The sequence below is a fragment of the Panulirus ornatus genome, chromosome 43 (genome assembly GCF_036320965.1).
Source record: "Panulirus ornatus isolate Po-2019 chromosome 43, ASM3632096v1, whole genome shotgun sequence".
In the NCBI taxonomy this organism is placed as follows: domain Eukaryota; kingdom Metazoa; phylum Arthropoda; class Malacostraca; order Decapoda; family Palinuridae; genus Panulirus; species Panulirus ornatus.
The window spans coordinates 28,199,947-28,223,677 of NC_092266.1; the positions used below are offsets into that span (position 1 = coordinate 28,199,947).

Consider the following 23,731-nt stretch of genomic DNA (forward strand, 5'->3'; position numbering starts at 1 on the left):
CATATCTGCGGTCTCTCGACGTCTTCTACTCATCCAGGTACCATCCGCATACGATGCTGCGAAACACGGTCGTCGTCTGTGCAAACACCTACTACGCTAAGATATGCGGCTGTGAAACAAAACGATACGACTGTTACTTAATAAACGGTTTTCCCCATCTTCCCACAATGCCAGCCATCCCCATGCTTAACGCCGTCAAACCTCTGTTTAACATAACGTCGCCACACCATTCGTTCTCCAGCGTCTCAATAATCTTATCGTAGTAATTATAATCAAGCAACCGAGAAACGCATGATCATCCGCCCCGAAGCCCACGCTGCAGCGCGCCCCCCACGAGTCCCCGCACATTTGCTTGAATCCGTCAAGTCGTAAACGCAAGAGTCCATCCGTCTTCTCTGCTTTCAAGCAGAATCTATTTCCCCTACTTCTCCTAACCCGGAATCCACTGCCTGGGTGGGTTGGTGAGCTGAGATGTGCAAAACACAATGGTAGAGGTATAGCAGTCAAGACCCTGAGGCTAAGTGTAGCATAAGCAATCTACCAGGGTAGAGACAGGGGCCCCTGAGAGAGGAATTTTATCAGGGGGTACAAAGTTTCTTTCGGGGCCCCTCCTTCCCTTCTCCCTTAGTCATCCCGTTTTTATCCACTACGGTTTTATGCCATGAGCTGGAAGGCAAAAAAAAAAAAAAAAAAAAAGTGTAGAAGATGAGAGAAGTGGAATGGAGCACTCTCTCGATTTTCTGCTTTTTCTGAGATCCTAGGGAAAATTCCCGGGGCCCCCTTTTGGAACCCCCGAGCCCGGATACGATGTACCTCCTGCAACCCCCCTCTCAGAGGCCCCGAAACATATAACAACTGCTCGCCTGCCTAAGACTTACACCTCAAACGTGACGGCATCCTCGCACGCATTATCTGCTCAATGAGAAATTGTACCACAAGAAACATCGGTCGGCTAACCAACACAACCACAAACTATGAGCTCATCATAACAAGCGTCGAGCATTTATAACCACTTCAGCAAGACAGGGTAACTGCGCGTATACAAGTAGGGCTCCACCCAATATGACCTTGTTAGAGCTAACCCCCTCGGCCCTGGCCGATGCGCCTGACGAACACGGTTCTGGTCAGTTCCCATCACGGAACACATCTACCACACCTGTGCAATGTGACAGCAGCATACATGTTACCTCTGCCACGCACCACAAATACAACAGTTCTGATCGACCGCGAACAGAAAAGGTCGCCTACAAAACACACACTGAATATGGATTGTTAGGCATACTTAAGAGCCAGTGGCGTTCAAACCTCTTTTAACTGATGGCACACTAAACTTACTATATTGTCTCCGATCATATCATATTCCTCGAACATTATCTATAACGTGTGTTAATGGAGCATTTTCAAGTTCAAAGAACAGGAGTAGCGGACCGGTCATTCAGTAAACAATGCCACAAACCATGAAAATGAAAAGCAACTGCACAACAGTAGTAAGATAAAAGTACCGGCACTAACAAAAAAAAAAAGGAGCAACAACAGGAAAGATAACACAGCGGAAACTACGTATTGTATTCTCATAGAACAATGATAAAATACCATGAAAGACAACTACATCTTGTACTACGAATGCAGCAACAGTAACAACCACAACAAAAACAACAACAAAACAGCTGCAAGAACATGAAGAAGCAGTAGCTGGCTCAGGAACAGTGGCAGCATATGTATGAAGGGGGAACGGCAGCCATAACAAAAACGGCCAATGCATCAATTTCAGCTAATGGTTATACAACAGCATCACCTACTGTAAGAACAGTACGATATTACAAAATTGTAAGAACAGCATGATATACAAAACTGCAGCAACAGCAGCACTTACATAAGGTACATCACCGGGAAACCCATTAGGATAAGAATAACCAACAGTAAAGGACACACCAGCAGAAACGGGGAATACAGACTAAGGCAACAGTAGCTAAACAGAAGGAAAAATAACTCAAGAAACACCAAAAGGAATCGGGAACTAAATAATGAAGCAACTGTAGCCAATCAGATAAAACAGTAGCACAAGCCACAACAGACGAAACGGGAACTAAAGACTACGGAAATAAGTAACTATTAGCAACAGGAGCAATACGAATTTCTGGGACAGAAGCAATGACCGCAAGTACGTAAAACAAGAGCATCAATACAACAGACAATGAACGGCTTCAACGACCATACCGCTGTAAAACCGCTGGCTCTTTTAAGTGCCCTATCTTGTTCTGGCGAGGAAATCTCCTGGGGAACAAAAAACACATCACACCTTCTGAAGGACAAATAGCCACGTGAATACAGATAGTGTGTCACCCGACATGAAAGGCTGGATTTCGGCATGACGTGTGCAACCCAAATGAAGAATGGAACAAATCATCAAATCCCTCCCATAGCTTGACGGATGGCCTTGTATCGTGTAACAAAAACAGCAGCGGCAACACCGGCACATCACAAATTAAACGATGATGAACGAGCAAGTCCCCTTCCATGGTGGGTGACCCCGCTAGCAGCCAACAGCCCTGGGCACTAGGACATACGCACTCGCACCGGCCCCGGTAGCCATCCATTCTCGGATCCAGCCCTACTAGGGACCAGGTGGGTGATGCTTGTGTCCGGCAGCAGAAGCCTGAGTGGCTGTTGCTAGCTGACTGTAGCGAGGATCCATCCTCCACTCCTGAATGTAAACAAGACGCGGGGTGACACTGCATCGGCCTTAAGCTGTACATCTTCCTCCTGCTTCTACCCTAGTTTCGCCAACTAACTAGCACTGAGTGGAAGGGATCAAGGCACTGTCCTACATAAATAAATAAAAAAAAAACACTACAACGACGAAAGCTAAGTCAACACAAGTGGCCTCTAGCATTAAAATCATCACTCATTCCCGGCTTGCGCTGACAACCATCTCGTATTCGAACGTGGTTTCTTTCATGCTTGGACGCGTATCAGTAAATCTCAGAAGTCAGGTCCCAGTTCGGCCACAATATGTTATTACAAGTTCGAGTTCCTTTCTGTTATATATATATATATATATATATATATATATATATATATATATATATATATATATATATATATATATAAGCTAATTCAGCACGTATTAGTTTCTTGCTATGTTCTTCAGTTGCTGGGGGAGATTACCAATAAGCTGTCCAACGTTACCAGAAGAGGTAGAACAAAACTCTTGAAGTAGAAACCAGCAGCGTAATTCTTCTTAAGTATCAGGGATCTCTTCTTGATGTAGAAGGCCTCGAATATCTATGAAGGGGTCTAATAACGTTGGGTGAAGTGTCTGACCCGACCCAGACCATAGACTCCTTCAGATACTCGAGGCCCCCTACGTCAAGGACAGATCCCAGAGTATGAACCTGCAGACTAATGATGATCCTCCAGTGTTGGCCCAGTGCTCAATGTCTGACCTGTCCCAGCGGCAGCGGGACGAATATGGTGACGTCACACAGCAGCACACGTTCGACTAACCTAAGGCGGTCAGCTTTCATTGGTCAGACAAGGGATTAGCTGCCTACCGTATTCATCTCTCACTGATCCATAATTCTTACTCCGATCTTTTATTTTTTGTACATACACTAGCTAGACCATCCGTGCTCCCCTTACACGTGAGAATGAGAGACGTAACCGGCAGAATTTTTCTACGGTGAAACATACTATCAAAGGTAACAGGATATATATATATATATATATATATATATATATATATATATATATATATATATATATATATATATATATTCCTATGAGTCCACGGGGAAAATGAAACACGATAAGTTCCCAAGTGCACTTTCGTGTAATAATCACATCATCAGGGGAGACACAAGAGAGAAATATAAGTAAGTTGATATACATCGAAGAGACGAAGCTAGGACGCCATTTGGTAAACATGCGATGGTCCAAGAGAATATGTTTGAATTTCCAGCGGACGCTCCTAAATTAACCCCATCATCACGATTGCTACAAACCTTAGGTATGACGGCCTGCCTATACACCCTCCGACTTGACCCTGAAAAATCAAGCGAAGGTCAAGCCATGTTAACCTGTGGTCATCCGTCTTGCTTTACCTTCTATACAGCGTCCACAATCACATCATCCAGGTTAATCCACTCATTCGGAAAGATCTTATAAAAAAAAATACTTTCAATTCTAATTTTACACGCTTTCAAACATAGTTTTTATCTTCGTTTCGCGTTACGCCCTCTGGAGTTTCCATCCTTGTATTTTTCAAAAAAAAAAAAAAAAAAAAGCTGTTCTCTGGTGACATCATCAAACTAGTTACGAAGTTGGTGATCAGGCCAACATTCACTCTTGTATCTTTCGCGATGGAAAAACTTTATACAAGGCCTCGAGCCCTTTCCCCCGTCAGTCAGCGGCAGCCAGCTTTCGTGTGCGTGAGTTTGTAAAATACCTATTGAGCGCGGGAAGGGAGCTTTTTTCCACATTCATGAGCGCCTGCCTAGTTACTGCTAGATAACAAATCATATTCAGGCCTTCTTTCACTCTCCCTTTCTGTGTTTGTGTGTCACAGTAGGCGTGGACCCCTCGTAAATGGGGTTTATGGGCTATTACTAGGCTTCAGGACGGACTTGTGCTCGATGACCATCGGCCCAACATTAGATTTCAAGGACGGATTGGACCCGACGACCAAAAACTTAGCCCTACCCAATAGGGAACCTCTAACCTTGCACTAGATAGATAGTGTCGCACTGGGCAGGTGTCAGCTTCGAGGACGTAGTTTATTCTTTTATTTGTTTACACACGTATGTGTAGTTTTCCGTGTGTAGGTCTCTGACTGATCTGCTTATTTGGGAATAAGGGTTCATAGCTACCGTACCGAATTTTATGACTTATCTGTATTTGCGTACAGGGGTTGACAGCCACTGTATGAGATCTTACATGTAACTTGTACGAGTACCGAAATACCTGATGTTAGGGGGTGTTGCGAGCGTTGATATAACCATATTCCAAACTATCGGAGTGAACTCAACCTACACATTGGAATTAACATTTATCGATTTTTCTATTCAATTTGTAACAGACTCAGAGTCTGTGTAATTCTACGAAGTGAGGAAAAGTCTGCTAAAGTGGACAGCAAAGTTTATGGAGTGGGGGGAAAATTAGGCAAGTGTATTGTGATGCGAACACGATATTGGAAAATGGGGTAAGTTACGATGCAAAGAAAAATACTGGAAAATATGATGCAGCTTGTTGTGAGAGGAGAAACGAGAGTTACTGTTTCATCGTAAACGGAAAATACGACACAAGAGTCTCGAAGAATGATACAATAAAGCAATTGTATTTCATTCCCTTCTGGACGACGGTACAACTCTAAAATGTAAGACATTACAGAAAGTTCAAGAGATGGTGCCCAAGTGTAATATCCCCTCTTCGTTAACGACGAATACGTCACACACACACACACACACACACACACACACACACACACACACACACACACAAACAAACAAACAAACATATGGTCCTCCGTGGTAAAGAGGTTCGCGTCGCGGACCATGATTCATCATGCACGGACTCAACCGGGATCGAATTCTGAGTTCGACCCTCGATCCACAACCGACTCAGCCATGGTCAACCTCCCCTCGGGGTCGGTCGATTCGTGCGTGATTACTATCTTCGTTACGGGGAGAAAATCTGTCCAAGAGGATAAACCATTCCCCAGGGAAACATGAGAAAGGCGGGGCCTTCGTCATCGAAGGAGAAAGTCGCTTGGTAGAGTCGAAAGGTGCAAGCTGTGACCACACACATTGACGAAGTACTGTTCGAGTTTGGGCAATCTAGTGGGGATGGATCACCGAGCTCATTCTTCCGGGGATGACGAGGTCAGGTGAGGTCTTAACGCCCAGACTTGCCGCCACGCGAGGTGGCTGTCAGTAAGGTAAGGCAAAGTGGAGCGACGTCGAGGAAGAGGGACCCAACGTCGCTATACGACTTCGACCTTTTGGGACCTGCTCATCTCTGACCCTGACAAGTTCCCTAGCTTGGACATCATCTCTGTGCTTCTCTTCATTATCGTAGTGCCTTTTGACTTTACATTCACAGTTTTCTATACCGCGATGATAACCTTCATTTCCGCGTTATGCCGTCCTAGTCAATATCGTCACCGCTTTTACATTCTTCTTCATTACCGAGTACCATGGCATTGTCCCTCCGTAACCTTCCGTAGCTTTATTGCTCCATTTCTGATGAAGCCTGTCTTTACTATTGGCTTCTGTCACTGTCCCACAATGGTTTGCAAAATATAGCGCACAAACTCTGTGGATGTATGAGCTACATTCAATTAAATTCGGCACGTAAGCTTTACGCTGTCTTTAAACAAGAGAAAGTGATATTCACTTTTAAGCCTACTTTCCATTACTTCGACTCTCCTTCTGAAGACCAAAGAATTACAGAACATATGACATCACAAATAATAACCAACACAATCTTCGATTATAAAGACTCCTAATCATATGCCAGTGATTAGGAAACTTCATGAGCTCGTGCACCAAACTCAAAATCTCTTCACCTGACACTACCAGCCATCAGATTGTAGGTACTAGGCATCGTACACAAGACCCCCTCAAATAGGCAAGGAGAACGAGACCTCGCAGATCATACACCCGAACTCCACTATCATCCAACCCGAGATAAGCAATCATCATAACCTCTCCTTCCAAAACGACGTAAACAAACTCCACATCATCACGTCCAAAGCAACTGCCATTCCTTATCAGTGATCTCCACGGCCACCTATGGATCGTGAAAACCCAAATCCCCAATCATCTCCAAGGCCACCTATGGATCGTGAAAACCCAAATCCCCCAAACCAAAAAAGAAAAAAAAATCCAAGGCCTGACATTAACCACACCCTCTCTCAACCATGACGTAACACCCCATTATCAGGCGTTTACCCGAGACGACCCCCCAGCACCCTATGACATTCCACCCCCCAACCCCCGTTATAAAACTGCCAACACCTGATCAGAAACCCGAGGACAGTGTTAACAAAGTACTCAAAGACCTTGCCCCTTCCAGTATCAGAGTATGACAGACAGAAAGACAGACACAGAAACAGACCACGAATTTCACCAGAAAAGGAGCCTATCTCCATCCTTGTATAACTCTGCAACTACGACAAACGACTCGTGTGAGTTATGTGTTGTCAAGTGTTCATACGTGTGACATGTTGAGACTGTGTGTTGAACTGAAGGACAACAGAGCCCCATGTGTGGGGAACATAAAGAAAAGACAGCAACGTGGGACAAAGGAGTGAAACTTGACGACAAACGAAATGCGCAGTGTCCCAATTCCCAGCCAGAAGGAAAAAAAGAACAATGGGTCGAATCCCGTCTTATTGTTTTCCTATTTCAACAGTCCAACATTTTAAGAACACCGTAAGCCTCGCCTTGACTTAAGGGGCTGTCCTTAACCCAATCGCTTAATCTGCGACTGATAAGTTTCACAAACATTAAACATTTTCTTATATTCCTGTCCACTCAAAAGGGAACTAATTTTGCATATTAAAGGCATCTATATCGTTAAAATACCTCAAAACAAACGAAAAAAAATAAATCCAATGCCTATACATATCTTAAATCTGAGTAAAAGACAAAATCAAAGACCCCTCTTCGCCAGTTTTTAGCCGTTTCCTCTTTAGGCGAGCTTTAAACTTTATAGGATTATTCTAAACACCACAGGTTGTATATCCCCCCCCTAGCTAGTAGTGATCACTGTAATCGACTTGTTCTACTAAGAGTTCGTGCAGACAGATACAAGAACAATCCTATACGAACCATCTTCATAACTATCACCGCCCACTAATATGTTCATCATATATATATATATATATATATATATATATATATATATATATATATATATATATATATATTACCGGTAATGTACCTCTGTGGTCGGTGGCTGCCTTCCAACCATATGCTAGCAGTAACTGGTATATTGTCTGACCTCACTGCCATATCGACAACATCTTCCACAGTGTAGAAGCATTACCGTCCTAACCTACGGTGCTGAAGTCACACCGGTGATCATCTCAATCCTTATGTTGTCTATGTTAACTAAGCCTCCGTGATAAAACTTATATCTCACCCCTTTCAGAAGCCTAAAATTGTCCTTTAAAACGCGTCTTGACACCGTCATCCTCGTCTTCCTCTTTTTTTTCTTTTCTGTATGATCTGTTGTGTGTATTTCAGTTCTAAAGCTAATCATGAATCATTAATAAAAACGTAAGCACATAGGATAAGAAGGCAATGTCATTAGCCAGGTATCATTATCTATAACATATAAGAGCTTTGTGCCTTCGATGCACACACTCGCAGCAAGCAATGATGTACCTAACAACCAACCCAACATTCAGGTCCTAACGAATCCTTAAGCATTTAACGACGATGTCTCCACCACAACCGTCATCAGCGCACATTATGCGAGACACCAACCGTCCCCGCTCTCGTCTGGAATATTTATCTCTACTCAGGTACTTATAAAGAACTAGATAACTACCTCTTCTTTTTTTACGATATAAATAACATTAAGGTTTTCCCTCTCAGCGCGTTAACCAAGAATATCGACCTTCTCGACAGACATGCAAAACTATGGCTACACCTTTCGGTATTGCCACTTAAATGTTTATGAGCATATTGGAAAACATTTCTAAGATCACATGAACCGTTCAAAAGCTTCCTGGACTCATGATGTCCACATCTACTGTAACTAATCAAGTCCCATCCACCACCCAGGTGTATATATATCCTAGGATGACATGGGCGACGGGATGTCGCGTCCACATACAGGAAAGACCAAGCAGTTACATTACACAACAGAATATTCAACAGAAGTCTCTTGGCCTTCTACAACCACCTTCCTCCCCAGTTACAGCGAACAGGTACATCAAACTGGAGCGACATTTCTATCTTATCATTTTTAATTATCTTTTCCTGGTGACACAAACACAGCTTGAACGGCGCGGGTGCTACATTTACCAGCGTCAAACAGACGAACATCCGGATACATAAGGGCCCCAAACATTATATCCTTCTCTCTCTCTCTCTCTCTCAAACAGGTGTAAAATAAGCAGTAAGCACTAGCCTTACCTCAAGCAATAGTCTGTAGCTACTAGAGAGAGAGAGAGAGAGAGAGAGAGAGAGAGAGAGAGAGAGAGAGAGAGAGAGAGAGAGAGAGAGAGAGAGAGAGAGAATTATTCAACGAGCAAGCTTTGACCATTATGCTTGAACCCCGCAATCACGGCAAAATTTTGTCTTAGTTACTCATAGGCATGCACTCTAAGTACACACAAGCAATATAATGAATGACCAAGTCCTACGTCTTATATAGATTACAACTTAATGTATGGTAAAAGCGAAAAATGCAAAATAACACCTGGTGAGAAGTACAGACACCTGAAGTAAAAGAAAGAATGCGCGACATCAGGGACACAAAACTGTTAAAGGAGCATCTATAAAAATAAAAAGTATTACAGCTAGCTTTTGGCCCTCCCTCTAATTTTGAGTAAACAGAAGTGTTGCTTGTTCCTAGATCGAGCAGAAGCAGATACAGGCCTCCAAAATCGATGCAAGGTATACAGTCAAACAAGCAAAGGATACAAAGTAAATGCACCCTCTGATGCAGCAATGTGAGCACAGTGTAGTCGTGTGAATTTACAAGTTTCGCTGTAATTCACTTGTTTTGTAACATCGTGTGATGGTGACGAGACTGAGGAGGAAAGAACACAGAACAACCGTTATCTTGGGTGGCATTACCGAACAGGATCAGATAAGGATATAAATGCCTCTTTTCCTGCTCGTTAGTGAAAATGACGAGAATAATTTCCATTTCAATACTTTGTTTAATACTACCCTGTCTAACTGATGCTGGGGATGCATTGTGCCTGTGCATATGCGTGTGTGTCTACTGTGGTTTGCTGTGTTTACTGTGGTTTCAGAAGTGGTAGAGGATGTGTGGATCAGGTGTTTGCTTTGAAGAATGTATGTAAGAAATACTCAGAAAAACAAATGGATTTGTATGTAGAATTTATGGATCTGGAGAGGGCATATGATAGAGTTGATAGAGGTGCTCTGTGGAAGGTATTAAGAATATATGCTGTGGGAGTCAAGTTGCTAGAAGCAGTGAAAAGTTATTATCGAGGATGTAAAGCATGTGTACGAGTAGGAAGAGAGGAAAGTGAATGGTTCTCAGTGAATGTCGGTTTGCGGCAGGGGTGCATGATGTCTCCATGGTTGTTTAATTTGTTTATGGATGGAGTTGTTAGGGAGGTGAATACAAGAGTTTTGGAAAGAAGGGCAAGTATGCAGTCTGTTGTGGATGAGAGGGCTTGGGAAGTGAGTCAGTTGTTGTTCGCTGATGATACAGCGCTGGTGGCTGATTCGGGTGAGAAACTGCAGAAGCTGGTGACTGAGTTTGGTAAAGTGTAAGAAAGAAGATAGTTGAGAGTGAATGTGAATAAGACCAAGGTTATCAGGTACAGTAGGGTTGAGGGACAAGTCAATTGGGAGGTAAGTTTGAATGGAGAAAAACTGGAGGAATTGAAGTGTTTTAGATATCTGGGAGTGGATTTGGCAGCGGATGGAACCATGGAAACAGAAGTGAGTCACAGGGTGGGGGAGGGGGCAAAAAATGGGTATGTTTGAAGGAATAGTGGTTCCAACAATGTTATATGGTTGTGAGGCGTGGGCTATAGATAGAGTTGTGCAGAGGAGGGTGGATGAATTGGAAATGAGATGTTTCAGGACAAAATGTGGTGTGAGATGGTTTGATCGAGGAAGTAATGATATGGTAAGAAAGATATGTGGTAATAAAAAAAGTGTGGTTGAGAGATCAAAAGAGGGTCTTTTGAAATGGTTTGGTCACATGGAGAGAATGAGTGAGGAAAGATTGACAAAGAGGATATATGTGTCGGAGGTGGAGGGAAGGAGGAGAAATGTATAGGTATGTATATGTGTGTGTGGACATGTATGTATATATACATGTGTTGTGGGTGGGTTGGGCCATTCTTTCGTCTGTTTCCTTGCGATACCTCGCTAACGTGGGAGACAGCGACAAAGTATAATAAATATAATAATAAATATATATACGCATATATCCCACCCTCAGCCAGGTACCCATTTATCAGCCTACCACAAGAGAAGGATGAACAGCTGAGATTGGCTGTGGACCGATTGCCACGCCTAGGATTCGAACCCATGCTGGCTAAACCCCAGGCGGGCCCATGCTGACTCACCGTTAGTAACACAAACCAATACACCATACAGGCCATGACTGTGAATGTTTTGTGTGTGTGTGTGTGTGTGTGTGTATATAAGTGATGCTTTGAATTGTATCTGTGTGCATGCATTTGTGTCCATGTAATGTTTTGTAGTGCGTGGAAGCACTCCCATGTGTGTATGTAAATATTGTGTGTGCATGTCTGTCTCTGTGGAAAGACTGTGTTGTAGGAAACCTATGCTGAGAGCATATAACAGAGGTGGGTAATGTTGTGTTTAGCAGTATGATGCTAGGAAGTGAGTTGGGAGAGAGAATCCTAAGCCAAAATTTTATTGCCCTCAACTCTACCGATAAATCTAAAAACCTTGCCCATCTTGCTAAAGTATTGCTCTCGTCAGAAAAACAATCAAAATGATAAAAAGAACCCTCACTCCACTATGACTGTTACACTTTAAATGGGGAAAAAATTAGGTGCAGGCCAAGCTGTCCCATACTTCTCATTCGTGCTTATGTGGCTGAAGAATAACTTGCTAAAGGAACATGACCTTGCCTGACTGCCAACATACTGCAATATACCTTTGGTTGGTGATAACTGGTTATCATTATAATCGACCTCAGAAGTCTACAAAATAAATGAATAACTAGTAAAAGACAAGGTTTCCAATTTAATGGACTAGCTGTACTAAGCATGGGAGTTGGGGGTGGTATGATGCTGCAGCCTAAGTGAGAGGAATACCAACTGATAAAACCTGTGTCTATCCAAAAGAAAAAAAATCTGGTCTTCCTCTGCCAAAGTTTTCACATGCACTGAAAATGTACGTTATAACTTAACAAAGAAAGAACTATAAGTTAGTATAAGAATAATCATTGATATACACCTTTCTGTTTTAACTTTAGTTACCTGGCTGTAATAGCGGAGAACAAAAACAGAGCCATATGTCTGAAGTTAAAAAGCAAACATATAACTTAAAGATAAATACATGACATCTTTAAACCTATAAACCAAAAGCAAAGTATTTGTAGTCTAGCTTTAACTGTATCTGTAATGTTCCTTTCAATCACTGTTACTGGTACACTATTACACATAAGTTATCAATCTGGCTGAGGAAAAAGCATTTTGCATCAAAGATGAACAATTACAAGTTTATGCCAATTGACCCAGCAGTTATTAGCTGCAAGACTGAAGTCATCATTGCCCATGATAATGCTACATACCTGAATTAAACTATTTCACAACCCTTTTTTCATTTAAGTTAGCGAAGGATTTCTAGCCTATTCTCATATGAATTCATTCTTAACCCAGGAATCAACCTAACAGTTTACCACTGTATTCTCATTTTTTCTTCAAAAACATGGTGTCCAAAACTGAACACAGTATTCAAGGCAGAGACATACATCTGTATATTCAATTAGCCTATTTTTTTTCAGTTTTAAACAGTATGATAATGTGCTATTAAGCAGTATAACATGATGAATAACATTAACCATATTCAAGTAGGAAGAAAATTTGAGAGATATGAAGTGTTTTAGATACATGTGAGTGGACATGGCAGCAAATGGAACAATGGAGGCAGAAGCAAGCCATAGGATGAGTGAGAGGGCAAAGATTCTTAGAGCACTAATGAATGTGTGGAAAGAGAGCTTGCTATCTGAAGAGCAAAAATGGGTATCTTTGAAGGAACAGCAGTCCTAACAATGCTGTACATATGCAAGCATAGGGTATTGATGAGGATGTGCAGAAGAGAGTGGAAGTATTGGAAATTAAATGTTTGAGGACAATAAGTGGTGTGATTGAGTAAGTAAAGAAAGGGTGTAATAAAAGTGCGATAAAAAGTGTGTGGTAAAGAGAACTGAAGAGGGTGCAATGAAATTGTTTGGTCACACAGAGAATGAGTGACAAGAGGTTGACAATGAGGATATATGTATTGGTAGTGAAGGGGAAAAAGTGAAGGAGACCATACTGGAGATGGAAGGATGGAGTGAGAAATATTTTGAGTGGGAGACCTGAACATGAAGAAGGAAGAAAGATGTGCACAGGATCGAGTGAAGTGGAACGAGATGGTTAACAGGGGTCGATGTGCTGTCAATGAACAAAACCAGAGTATGTGGAAAGGCTGGGGAAAACAATGGAAAGGTATGTGGGATCTGGTTGGGCTCAGGTGGCTGTGGTTTCAGTGCACTGCACATAACAGATAGAGAATGGATGTGAACAAATGCAACCTGTCTTCATCTGTTCCTAGTGCTTCCTTGCTAAAATGGGAAACCGTGGATGGGCATGAAAAAAGGAAAAGGAAATATTTGAATATAGCAGACAAATTTAAACATGTATCACCATGACCCATCTTAACAATACTGGGCACCTGAAAATCAGAGCCAATACACATTTATAAGTTATATTTTTTCTTAACTGTTCACCATTTCCTGCACAGAGACAGCACCAAGAAAAAATGAACAGCCTCATTTGCTCACATCAACTGTCTAGCTGTCATGTAAAATGCACTGAAATCAGAGCCCCCTTTCCACAGTCAAGCCCCAGAGACTTTTCCATGGTTTTGCCCGTACACTTCATATGCCCTGGTTCAGCTCACTAAAAGCAGTATGCCCCCTACATACCACATAAATCCAATTTGCTCTATTACATGCATACCTCAAAACTCTCTCACATATTCAGGCCCCTAACGTTTTCACATCATTATTCCACCTCTTCCTTCATTTTCCCCTTTTCCTTGTTCCCTCCACTTCCAATAACTATATCTTCTCAGTCAACCTTACTTCACTCATCCTCTCCTTACGTCCAAACCATTTCAGGACAACCTCTGATACACACAAACTCCACTTATTATACATCTCCCTCTCTTACCCTATAATTTTTCATTCAATCAACCTCTTCACATATCTTGTTTCCAATACATTCACCCTCTTCTGTACTTTGTAATCTAAAGCTCATGCCAGAAATCCATACATCATTCAGACTACTAAATCACTAAACATACCTACACATTCCTTAATGCATCCAGGAGCTTTGCCCATCACCCATCCTAAGGTTCCCTTCAACTCCCATGGTTTTATTTGCTGCCTTGTCCATTCCCTAGTATCTAAAATACTTCACTTCCTACAAATTATCTACAAAGAAACTAGCTCTCCAACTAATCTGTCTCTCTCCACAGCTACTCTTTTCATACACTCTCCTAAACTCAGACACTAACTTTTGCAGTTTATTGTTTGAATATGGAACTGGTGCCATGTCATTAATAACAGTAACTGACACCTCTCAGCACCCCCAGCAACTGCAGACCTGCATCTCTCTCCAAGACCCCAATGTTCTCCTCCCATACAACCCCATCCATAAACAGATTAAACAATTGTGGTAACATCACACACCCATAACACAGACCTACCTTTACCAGTAACCACTCACACCTTTATATTCCTACTCACACAGACAGGGTTTACTATATAGCGGTAGCATTCTTCCTAAACCATATATTCATAACACCTTCAACAAAGCATCTACATCACCCATATTGTATGCTTTCTACAGATTCATAAAATCCCACATACAAATCCTTCTGCTTCTCTAGGTATTTCCCACACAATTTCTTTCAAGTAAACATCTGATCCACACATCCTCTACTAATCCTGAAACCAATGTTCCTCCCCAGTCTGCTCTGTGCATGCCACCACCATCTCAATCACCACTCTACAATACAACTTAACAGATATATTTAGCAAACATATACCTCTGTAATTTGAACTTTCACCTTTATACCCAATGCCTTTATACAATAGCACTATACAGGCACTTCACCAATCCTGAAGCACCACACCATGATATAAACATAAAATGAAAATCCTAATAAACCAATCAACAGCAAAGTCATCCACTTTCTTAAGAAATTCAATGGCAACACCATTCACTCCAGCTACCCTGCTGCTCATCATTTTATACAATACCTTCATCACCAATTCTCTTCTCACCAAACAACTTGCCCTGCCTCTCTCACTTCACGTATCTTCTCAACCTGAACTCCCCACACCGGGCACCCTATCATCAAATACGTTTAACAACCCTTCATCTCACTACATCTCTTCACCTCATCTCTATCAAATACTCCCCATTACATGACAACTAGAGAATGTATGTGAGCCAATGCAGCCTTTCTACATCTATTCCAGGCACTGTCTACCTAATGTGAAAAATGGCGAACAAGCATGAAAAATATGGTGTTGGAGCAAGAGTTAAGGAAGGGGTAACCCTACTGCTACAGTTGTGAGAATATATGAAAGAGTAGAAAATAACCCCCAAACTGACGAGGGTAAAAATCAGAGTGGATTATGAGACATGGGTGAATATTAGCACTTATGCACCTGGAGATGAGATGACTAAGGAGAGGTGAGTGTTTTGGGAGGAGCTACAATTTGAATGCTGGAGTGGACAATGTGGCAAATGGCGACATAATTGGGGGATGGGGTAGCCAGTGTTTTGGTTTTTGGAAAAGAATGGCAAATAGTTTGTGGAGTTGTGTGCTGAAAAAGGACATACAAAAGTACTGTGACAAAAGTACTATGTGGGTCAGTAGAAAAAATGGAAAGGGGAAATTACTGGACTTTATAATGCCCTTGGAAATGAGTCGGTTGTCTGCTGATGACACAACACCGGTGACAGATTCAAGTGAGAAACAGCATAAGTTGATCTCTGAGTTTGGGAGTGTGTGAAAAGAAAGTTGAGAGTAAATGTAAATAAGAGGAATGTCATTAGGTTTAGCAGTGCAAAGAGACAGTTTAGTTAAACTGTGACTTTGAATGAAGAAAATTTGGAGGAAGTGAAATGTTTTACATATTGGGAATGGACATGGTAGCAAATGGAACCAAGGAAGCTGAGTTAAGCTACAGGATGGGTGAAGGGAAGAAGGTCCTGAGAGCATTGAGGAATGTGAAGAAAGGTGAACAAGGAAGGGTAAAGACAGGCAGGTTCAAAGGTACAGAAATCTCAGTGGTTTTGTATGGATGCAAGGCATGGACTATGGAAGAGATTGCACTGATGAAGGGAATGTGATAGAAAAAATGTCTGAAAATAATAAACAGAGTGAGGAGGGTTGATGTATAAATGCTCCATCATTTTCTAAGAAAATATACAGTGCATATACAAGAAAAGCACTTAAAACTTCTGAGCTTGCAGGTGAGCGTTCCTCACACCAATCTGTATTTCAACAAAGGAAAGAAATGAAAGGAATTCAATAAATCACATCCAAGTAATATGTACTTACGCCTGAGCATCATTAGCAGTGGATATCTGAGCTGAAGCACGGGACCATAACTGTTGACCAGTGTGCAGAATCTGCTGCAAGGATCGATCAACACGTGGAAGCTCTCCTCCACCATTCAAGTTACTGGCCAGCTGCTCTGCTTGTTGCAACAATTCCTGCAGACTTCGATTACTCATTTTGATGGCTGTAAAAAAAAAAAGTAGCAATAATTCTCCCATTCTGTTGACTCAGGATTTTCAAATACCATCAATTATCCTTATTGACGACCTCTATACTACTTAAAACCATTTCCTCATTATTTTCTTTTCTGTAACAAAATCTAACTTCCTTCTTTACCACAAACAGAAAATTTTCTGATTTTTTCAATTTTCAGTATCATGAAAATTAATAAAACAATGCCCGTAGATAAAGAAAATTTTCACAAATCATTAATTTCACAATAATCTGATTCAAGCTTACTCTGTAGGATGCAGGACATTTGGTTTCACTCAGCTATTGCAGCATCCAAAGAATGAAACAAGTTAGAAAACAAATAACACTTTCAAATATCTCATTAGTCCAATGGATAAACCCCACCTGCAACTGGTAACAGAAATTAAAAGTTACCCTTTATGAGGCTGAACCATCATCAGAGAAAAGATGGGAATGCAGAATTGTCGAGGACCTTCCCAAACCAAAATACCCAACTTACCCAATTAATATGTACAGTGGGTCATCAATGCTACAAAAACTCATCTATCTATCTATCTATTTAAGACAAGAGTCCTAGTGTTACCCAAGATCTCTTTCCAGAGGATCCTGCAGCCCAAGGTTGTGCTACTTCCTGTACCAGGAAAATGTGGATTCTTTTGGTACGATAAGTTTATTAAAGAGACTGTACCCTTAATGATAAAACTTTGGCAAAGGAGACTTTTCACTCCATGTGTAACTTCTTGCTGGCCAAGTCTGGTAACACCTGTGTAAATTTTGAAACATTAATTACCAAACACTTAAGAAGGGATAATGAAGTAGCCATTTCTGGTTGTTGCAGTGCATTTGCTAGTTTTCCAAACCACTTTCTCATTATGATCCTAAAACAAGCTATCAAATTATCTAACATATTAAGGTTATCTTACTTCATCCATATAAGGGTGGAAATTCCAACTTCGAGAAAAATAGGTGCAGAAGAGCATCATCAGTGCTTGGGAGTAACACAGTGGGAACCTCTACAGCAATACTAACCATGAAATATGGAGTCCATACCTGATTTGGATAAAAAAAAATGCTCTAAATCACTTTCTTCAACTTACTGCATACTCTAAACACTACAGTAGCATTGCAGAACAAAAGAGCTCAATATTCTAATCTAGTTCCGAGGCATAACTAAACTGGTAGTTAATTTACTTTTCGGGAAAAATGTTGATATGCAAAATATTCCTAAAAAATAAAGACAATAAAAACCTTACTTTATGTATCTTACCCAACCTTAAAAATATGTAAAGAACACATTACTGTGTCTATCAAGTATGTTATACTTAATCCCACAGTATGCAATCCATATGGTGGAATAAAAATTATAGTTTGCTGATACATCTAAACAATTACATTAGAAATTATGCAAACCTAAGCCGTCAAGCTGGCTACATAACGTATAGACTTCACGGCCAGCAAGCAAAACACAGTCACTTCTTGTAGTTAGGTTTCCTTAACACCCTATTAACAACTTAATATCAATCATCAATTCACCTTGTTCCAAAACGGTCTCTGAAACTACTGTTTTATCAAATCTTCGTAAGAATTGTGGAACAAAATGACATCCAAACATCCCAACACTGAAGAACTAACCTAGACTTTTACTAAACAATAAAAACATAAATCATGGCTAATGGGGCAGATTAGATAGCTTCTAAGGGTTCTATGAGTGAGCGAGTTTGACAAAATTCATAACCAGTGAAACTTATCGAGGCCAGGAAATAAAGTATATACAATCATTACAAACAACACTGAGAATAAAGCTACATATGCAACGGCACCCGGGCCCTTAACTGTACATCTGAACACTGTAGCTTTAGCACAGCCTTTACAAAACAGTCTTTCAATACCGAAAAGCAAACCTGACTTTTGTCTTCAAGTAACTAAAAGACACTTGGTACCTTACCTGGTATTTCACCATGTGTAGAATTAGAGATAATTTTGTTAACTTTTTACCAACGTGCCCCTCCACTTACCCTACATATTTTCCTCTACAAACGAACACGACTGGATATCATTCATTTCAGACGCATTCTAAATCTCTACTGGGCATACCTGTTATGGTAGGAAATACTTCAGTATACGTTATGCCTTAAACACGGAAAGGATATCCAAACACATGAACCCAAGACTTGTTTACACCCGCCGGACTGATGGGGTGGTTCATTTCAATTATTTTAGTAAATTGGATATTCATTATTGAGTTAATGAGAGCAGCACTCCTACTTGCAAAAGTATTCATAAGGTATCATTAAATATCATACAAATATAAGAAAGAATCATACACTCAAGCTGACAACGAACTTTCACAGAAACATTGACATTCACAAAGTTCTAATATATTATGATCTCGCCTTCCACCTTCACGCATTATGCTTCCTAGATTAGTAAAAGTTTTTCTCAAAATCTATGAAGTGCTATCAAACTTAGTTTATTGTAATAAAGCCAAGCTGAACCAGAAAAGCACATAAAAAATGAAACAGCATGGACGAGGATGTCAAAAAACGCATAACATATTTCCTTTACGGTCCTCTTGTACAAATGCAATGTGCATTACCTATAACTTATCACATTTATGTACAAAATTATAATCGAATTAGAGACAGAGATACAAAGTTACAATGATTACATGCTGACCAAAAACTGACTTTTAAGAGCTAAGCACATTACTACCACCAAAATAATGAAAAAAAAAATATGAACACATTCAGATTAGTCCTTAATCATTTCTACCTCATTTACTATTGTGTAATGTATACATATCTGACAGGGAAAATTAATTACCTATATATAAATATATATATATGAAAATTTTATGTTACGAATTAGACTGGACCTGTACAACAACTTTTTGATACAGGGGTTTGTGAACGCTCTTCTCCCATTATTTCGAGATAGAGACCAGGTGGCCAGAACATCCATGCCCAATCTATCCGTTCCCTCCTTCAACTTATACAGTGATTTATAACTCTGGTGAAATATGGTGGTACAAACGAGAGTTCTGATGCGCTGCAGGTAATGAAAACACTCTCTTAAAAGGTGTAATCACGGAAATTGTCCTGGTTTGGTCGTCCTCAATGGGTCTGTAGTTGTTTTTTTTTGTCTGTAGTCTTTGGATTTGTTCTGCCTTATTAAGTCAGTGAGCCAAACAATGAAGAGTTCGTGCTGCAACTATATCCATTCTGAATCGAGTTTACCGCTTCTGAGGCACTACCTTTGAAATTTACGGACCATCGTAACCATCTTCTTCGCATTACTTCCAAGGTGTTACACCCGGACGAACTATGGCGTCCCGAATTTCAACCAGAATACGTTATTTAGATTTAGTATGTGGGTTCTTCAAACACTTGGTGTAACATTCAGCCACTCAGCACAAGCATTAATAAAGAGAAAATGTAATCACTTTGCTTCAAAAATATGTGGAAGCTTACCTTCCTCTCCCTCACGACCTCTTGGCATTTATCGAAGCAAAAACCTCCTGATACCCACATCTGTCAGAGAGCTTGCCTGATGCTCAATGTGCAACTTTTGACACGCTTCACCAATGAAATACTCAAGTTGGACTTGTTAGAACACAGAGCTACCAACGTGAATATATGGCCCTTGTAGTGCACTGTTAGAACACAGAGATACCAACGTGAATATATGGCCCTTGTAGTAGCACAAAAGGGAACTTCTAACTAGTAGGCACAAAAAACACAACGTTGCGGACAGATGGCGATGTCTTTGCTACTTGGTTCGAATTCATAGTCCCTCTCTGTGCATGTCGCCAGTTACGGATGCACATTAATTCTTGAAAATAATTGTGTCAAACACAAAAGTGGGCCATTAGGAATGAAGTCCCAGTTCATTGGCGGGACGGCCATAGGTGTAGGAGATGCACCAGCGGTCTGATATATATATATATATATATATATATATATATATATATATATATATATATATATATATATATATATACACACACACACACACAATGACGCTTTTATCTAAATATCCAATTTTATGTGCCCCCTCTTCATTCAACCATCCATTCATCTTTTCATACACCCATCTGTAACAGTGCCGTTTCTTCCATTAATCAGTCCACCGTTGTAATCATTCCGTTTAATGAATGCGTAATACTACTTAAACCTACCCATACCTTGAGCAAAAGATACGGTAAATCACTAAAGCAAATAACTTTAACAAAAACCTATGTCAGTAATGATGCATTAGTCCAGTGTTTTAAACCTACTTGTTGATTGTCAAGGACAATATCTGCCAGTATTGTTTCCTATAATGACATGAAAGCAAATATAAAATGCGAAAAAGGTATTATAGAAATAAAAAGTAAATGCTGATAAATGGAAATGAATAATGTTTCGAATTTTATTTAAAAAGTCTCAACCTGAGCTCTCTTCAGCGTTGTCACTCAGTCTATTGCCAGTTATTTATTTATCTTAACTGATTTATAAGCACTGAGATTTCATCATTCGTGTTATTCTTATACAAATGTCCGTTGTTTCCTACCTTCAAATAGTCGAGAGAATGACGACAATACAATGGCGGGTATTCACTCACCATTACCAAATGAAGATTATTTTCTCTCGCTCGATTTCGCGCGTATGAGCGCACGTATAGATGATCGTAACAACTTCAATACATCTCAAGTGACGTATAACTACGACAGTGTTGTAGTGAGAGCCACTCCCGACATTGTAATGGGGAGATGATTAAAGGTCGGTAACACTGTTGCAAAGGGGGTTTGTTTACATCACTCAGTGGCGAGGGAGCCGTGTGTCAGCTGTGAGAGGCTCGCTCTGCCGCCTACCTCCATCAGGAAGGTGTGTCAGCCCTTGGGTTCTTGTTCGAGTAGCCATACTGATGTGGTTCACGGGTGTTCCCCAATCCGAGGAAGACTAGCAGAGACATTTTTCCGTGTAAAGGACAAAAGAGAAAGAGAGGAGGATTGTTGTTGTAACGTCCCAGACTTGAGTGGAAACTACGGAGAGTGATGTTGAAAGGGAACAAAATAACTCGAGCTCCTCAGTCGTGTATAGCAAGTTTCATGGCCTTGACTTGAAAATTCAGAGATAAGGTAATACTTTTGATTGCTTGTTATTCAAAAGAATTAGGTTGAGGGCTTTAGAGAAGATATTTATTTTCCTGCAGTCTGTTTTGTGGTTGTCAAAATTAAGTAAAGTTTCACTTATTCTTCGTCTGTCTATCATTCATGAAAACAGACGAACCTGATACCTTTACGTTCCTTAAAATTAGTAAAATTGATTTAGACAGGAAGTTTACGATTTGGGGCATTTTGGTAGTTACATAGGCAACGGGGTAACTGTCATGTTTAGCTCTTTATCGGTATTGGCTTTGAAGACAGGAAGATTTTTTTTTTTTTTTTGCACTGCTAGTGTAGTGTTACAGTAACCGTGTGAAGGAGGATTTTAGATGTTATGTTCTATTGAATAATAAGAAATTAGGTGATGGATAACAGGGAAAAGTTGGAGTGAATGAAAGTTAGGTTAGGAAATACTCTTGCAAAAATCAGCTGATGCTTTGAAAACCAAACCAAACCTCCTCAATAGTCAAAATATTCTAGTCTCAGTTTACTGGTAACAGTTAGATCTGTGAGTAAGCACCACCAACCTGGTGCCAGATCTTAATAGATATAAAAGTGAGAGGCAGTGTGATCAGGGACAAACAGAATTTCATATTTCTGATATCACTTCAGCCATTGAATGATGTTAGGGGAGGTTTTCGTAGGTTCTGATGGTATTTTACATATCATTCATGTATATGTACTTAGATTAATGCAAGGAAAGGTCTGTGGGGCCTGGATATGGTGGATAGGGGGCTGTGGTTTTGGTGCTTTGCACATGACAGCTAGAGACTGAGTGTGAACAAATGTGGCCTTTTTTTGTCTATTTTCCTGGTGCTACCTGGCTGAAGCAGGGGTAGGGATGCTGTCTCCTGTGGGGTGGGGCAGCGCTGAGAATGGATGAAGGCAAGCAAGTATGAATATATACATGTGTATATATGTATATGCCTGTGTATGCATATGTATATGTCGATATGTATATGTGTGTATGTATATGTGTGTGTGTATGGGCATTTATGCACATATGTGTATATGAGTGAATGGGCCATTCTTCGTCTGTTTCCTGGTGCTACATCGCTGACACGGGAAACGGCAATCAAGTATAATAGATAGATAATAAATGATATCAATATATATATATATATATATATATATATATATATATATATATATATATATATATATATATATATATATCAGAAGTGGTAGAGGATGTGTGGATCAGGTGTTTGCTTTGAAGAATGTATGTGAGAAATATGTAGAAAAGCAAATGGATTTGTATGTAGCATTTATGGATCTGGAGAAGGCATATGATAGAGTTGATAGAGATGCTCTGTGGAAGGTATTAAGAATATATGGTGTGGGAGGCAAGTTGTTAGAAGCAGTGAAAAGTTTTTATCGAGGATGTAAGGCATGTGTACATGTAGGAAGAGAGGAAAGTGATTGGTTCTCAGTGAATGTAGGTTTGTGGCAGGGGTGTGTGATGTCTCCATGGTTGTTTAATTTGTTTATGGATGGGTTGTTAGGGAGGTGAATGCAAGAGTTTTGGAAAGAGGGGCAAGTATGAAGTCTGTTGTGGATGAGAGAGCTTGGGAAGTGAGTCAGTTGTTGTTCGCTGATGATACAGCGCTGGTGGCTGATTCATGTGAGAAACTGCAGAAGCTGGTGACTGAGTTTGGTAAAGTGTGTGAAAGAAGAAAGTTAAGAGTAAATGTGAATAAGAGCAAAGTTATTAGGTACAGTAGGGTTGAGGGTCATGTAAATTGGGAGGTAAGTTTGAATGGAGAAAAACTGGAGGAAGTAAAGTGTTTTAGATATCTGGGAGTGGATCTGGCAGCGGATGGAACCATGGAAGCGGAAGTGAATCATAGGG

At 40.5% G+C, this 23,731-nt stretch overlaps 2 protein-coding genes across 6 annotated transcripts in view; one reads left to right on the forward strand and one right to left on the reverse strand.

The window, feature by feature from the left end:
• LOC139762453 (nuclear pore complex protein Nup93-like) overlaps positions 1-21,359 on the reverse strand; it is a 78,896-nt gene extending 57,537 nt beyond the window's left edge. The window contains exons 1-2 of one of the 3 annotated variants that reach the window (XM_071687357.1): positions 21,336-21,359; positions 16,542-16,725 (exon numbers count right to left, since the gene is read on the reverse strand). In XM_071687357.1, coding sequence (XP_071543458.1) covers positions 16,542-16,717 — 176 coding nt within the window. In that variant the 5' untranslated portion in view covers positions 16,718-16,725; positions 21,336-21,359. Of the gene's footprint in view, positions 1-16,541; positions 16,726-18,748; positions 18,943-21,335 lie in introns of those variants that run through there. The other 2 variants (XM_071687355.1, XM_071687356.1) reach the window with 2 other exon arrangements.
• The window catches only part of Ack (activated Cdc42 kinase), a 43,619-nt gene continuing 39,546 nt past the window's right edge, over positions 19,659-23,731 (forward strand). For 2 of the 3 annotated variants that reach the window (XM_071687347.1, XM_071687349.1), the window contains exon 1: positions 21,502-21,852. The gene's annotated coding sequence lies outside the window, so the exon portion shown is untranslated. Of the gene's footprint in view, positions 19,788-21,501; positions 21,853-23,731 lie in introns of those variants that run through there. The other variant, XM_071687348.1, reaches the window with a different exon arrangement.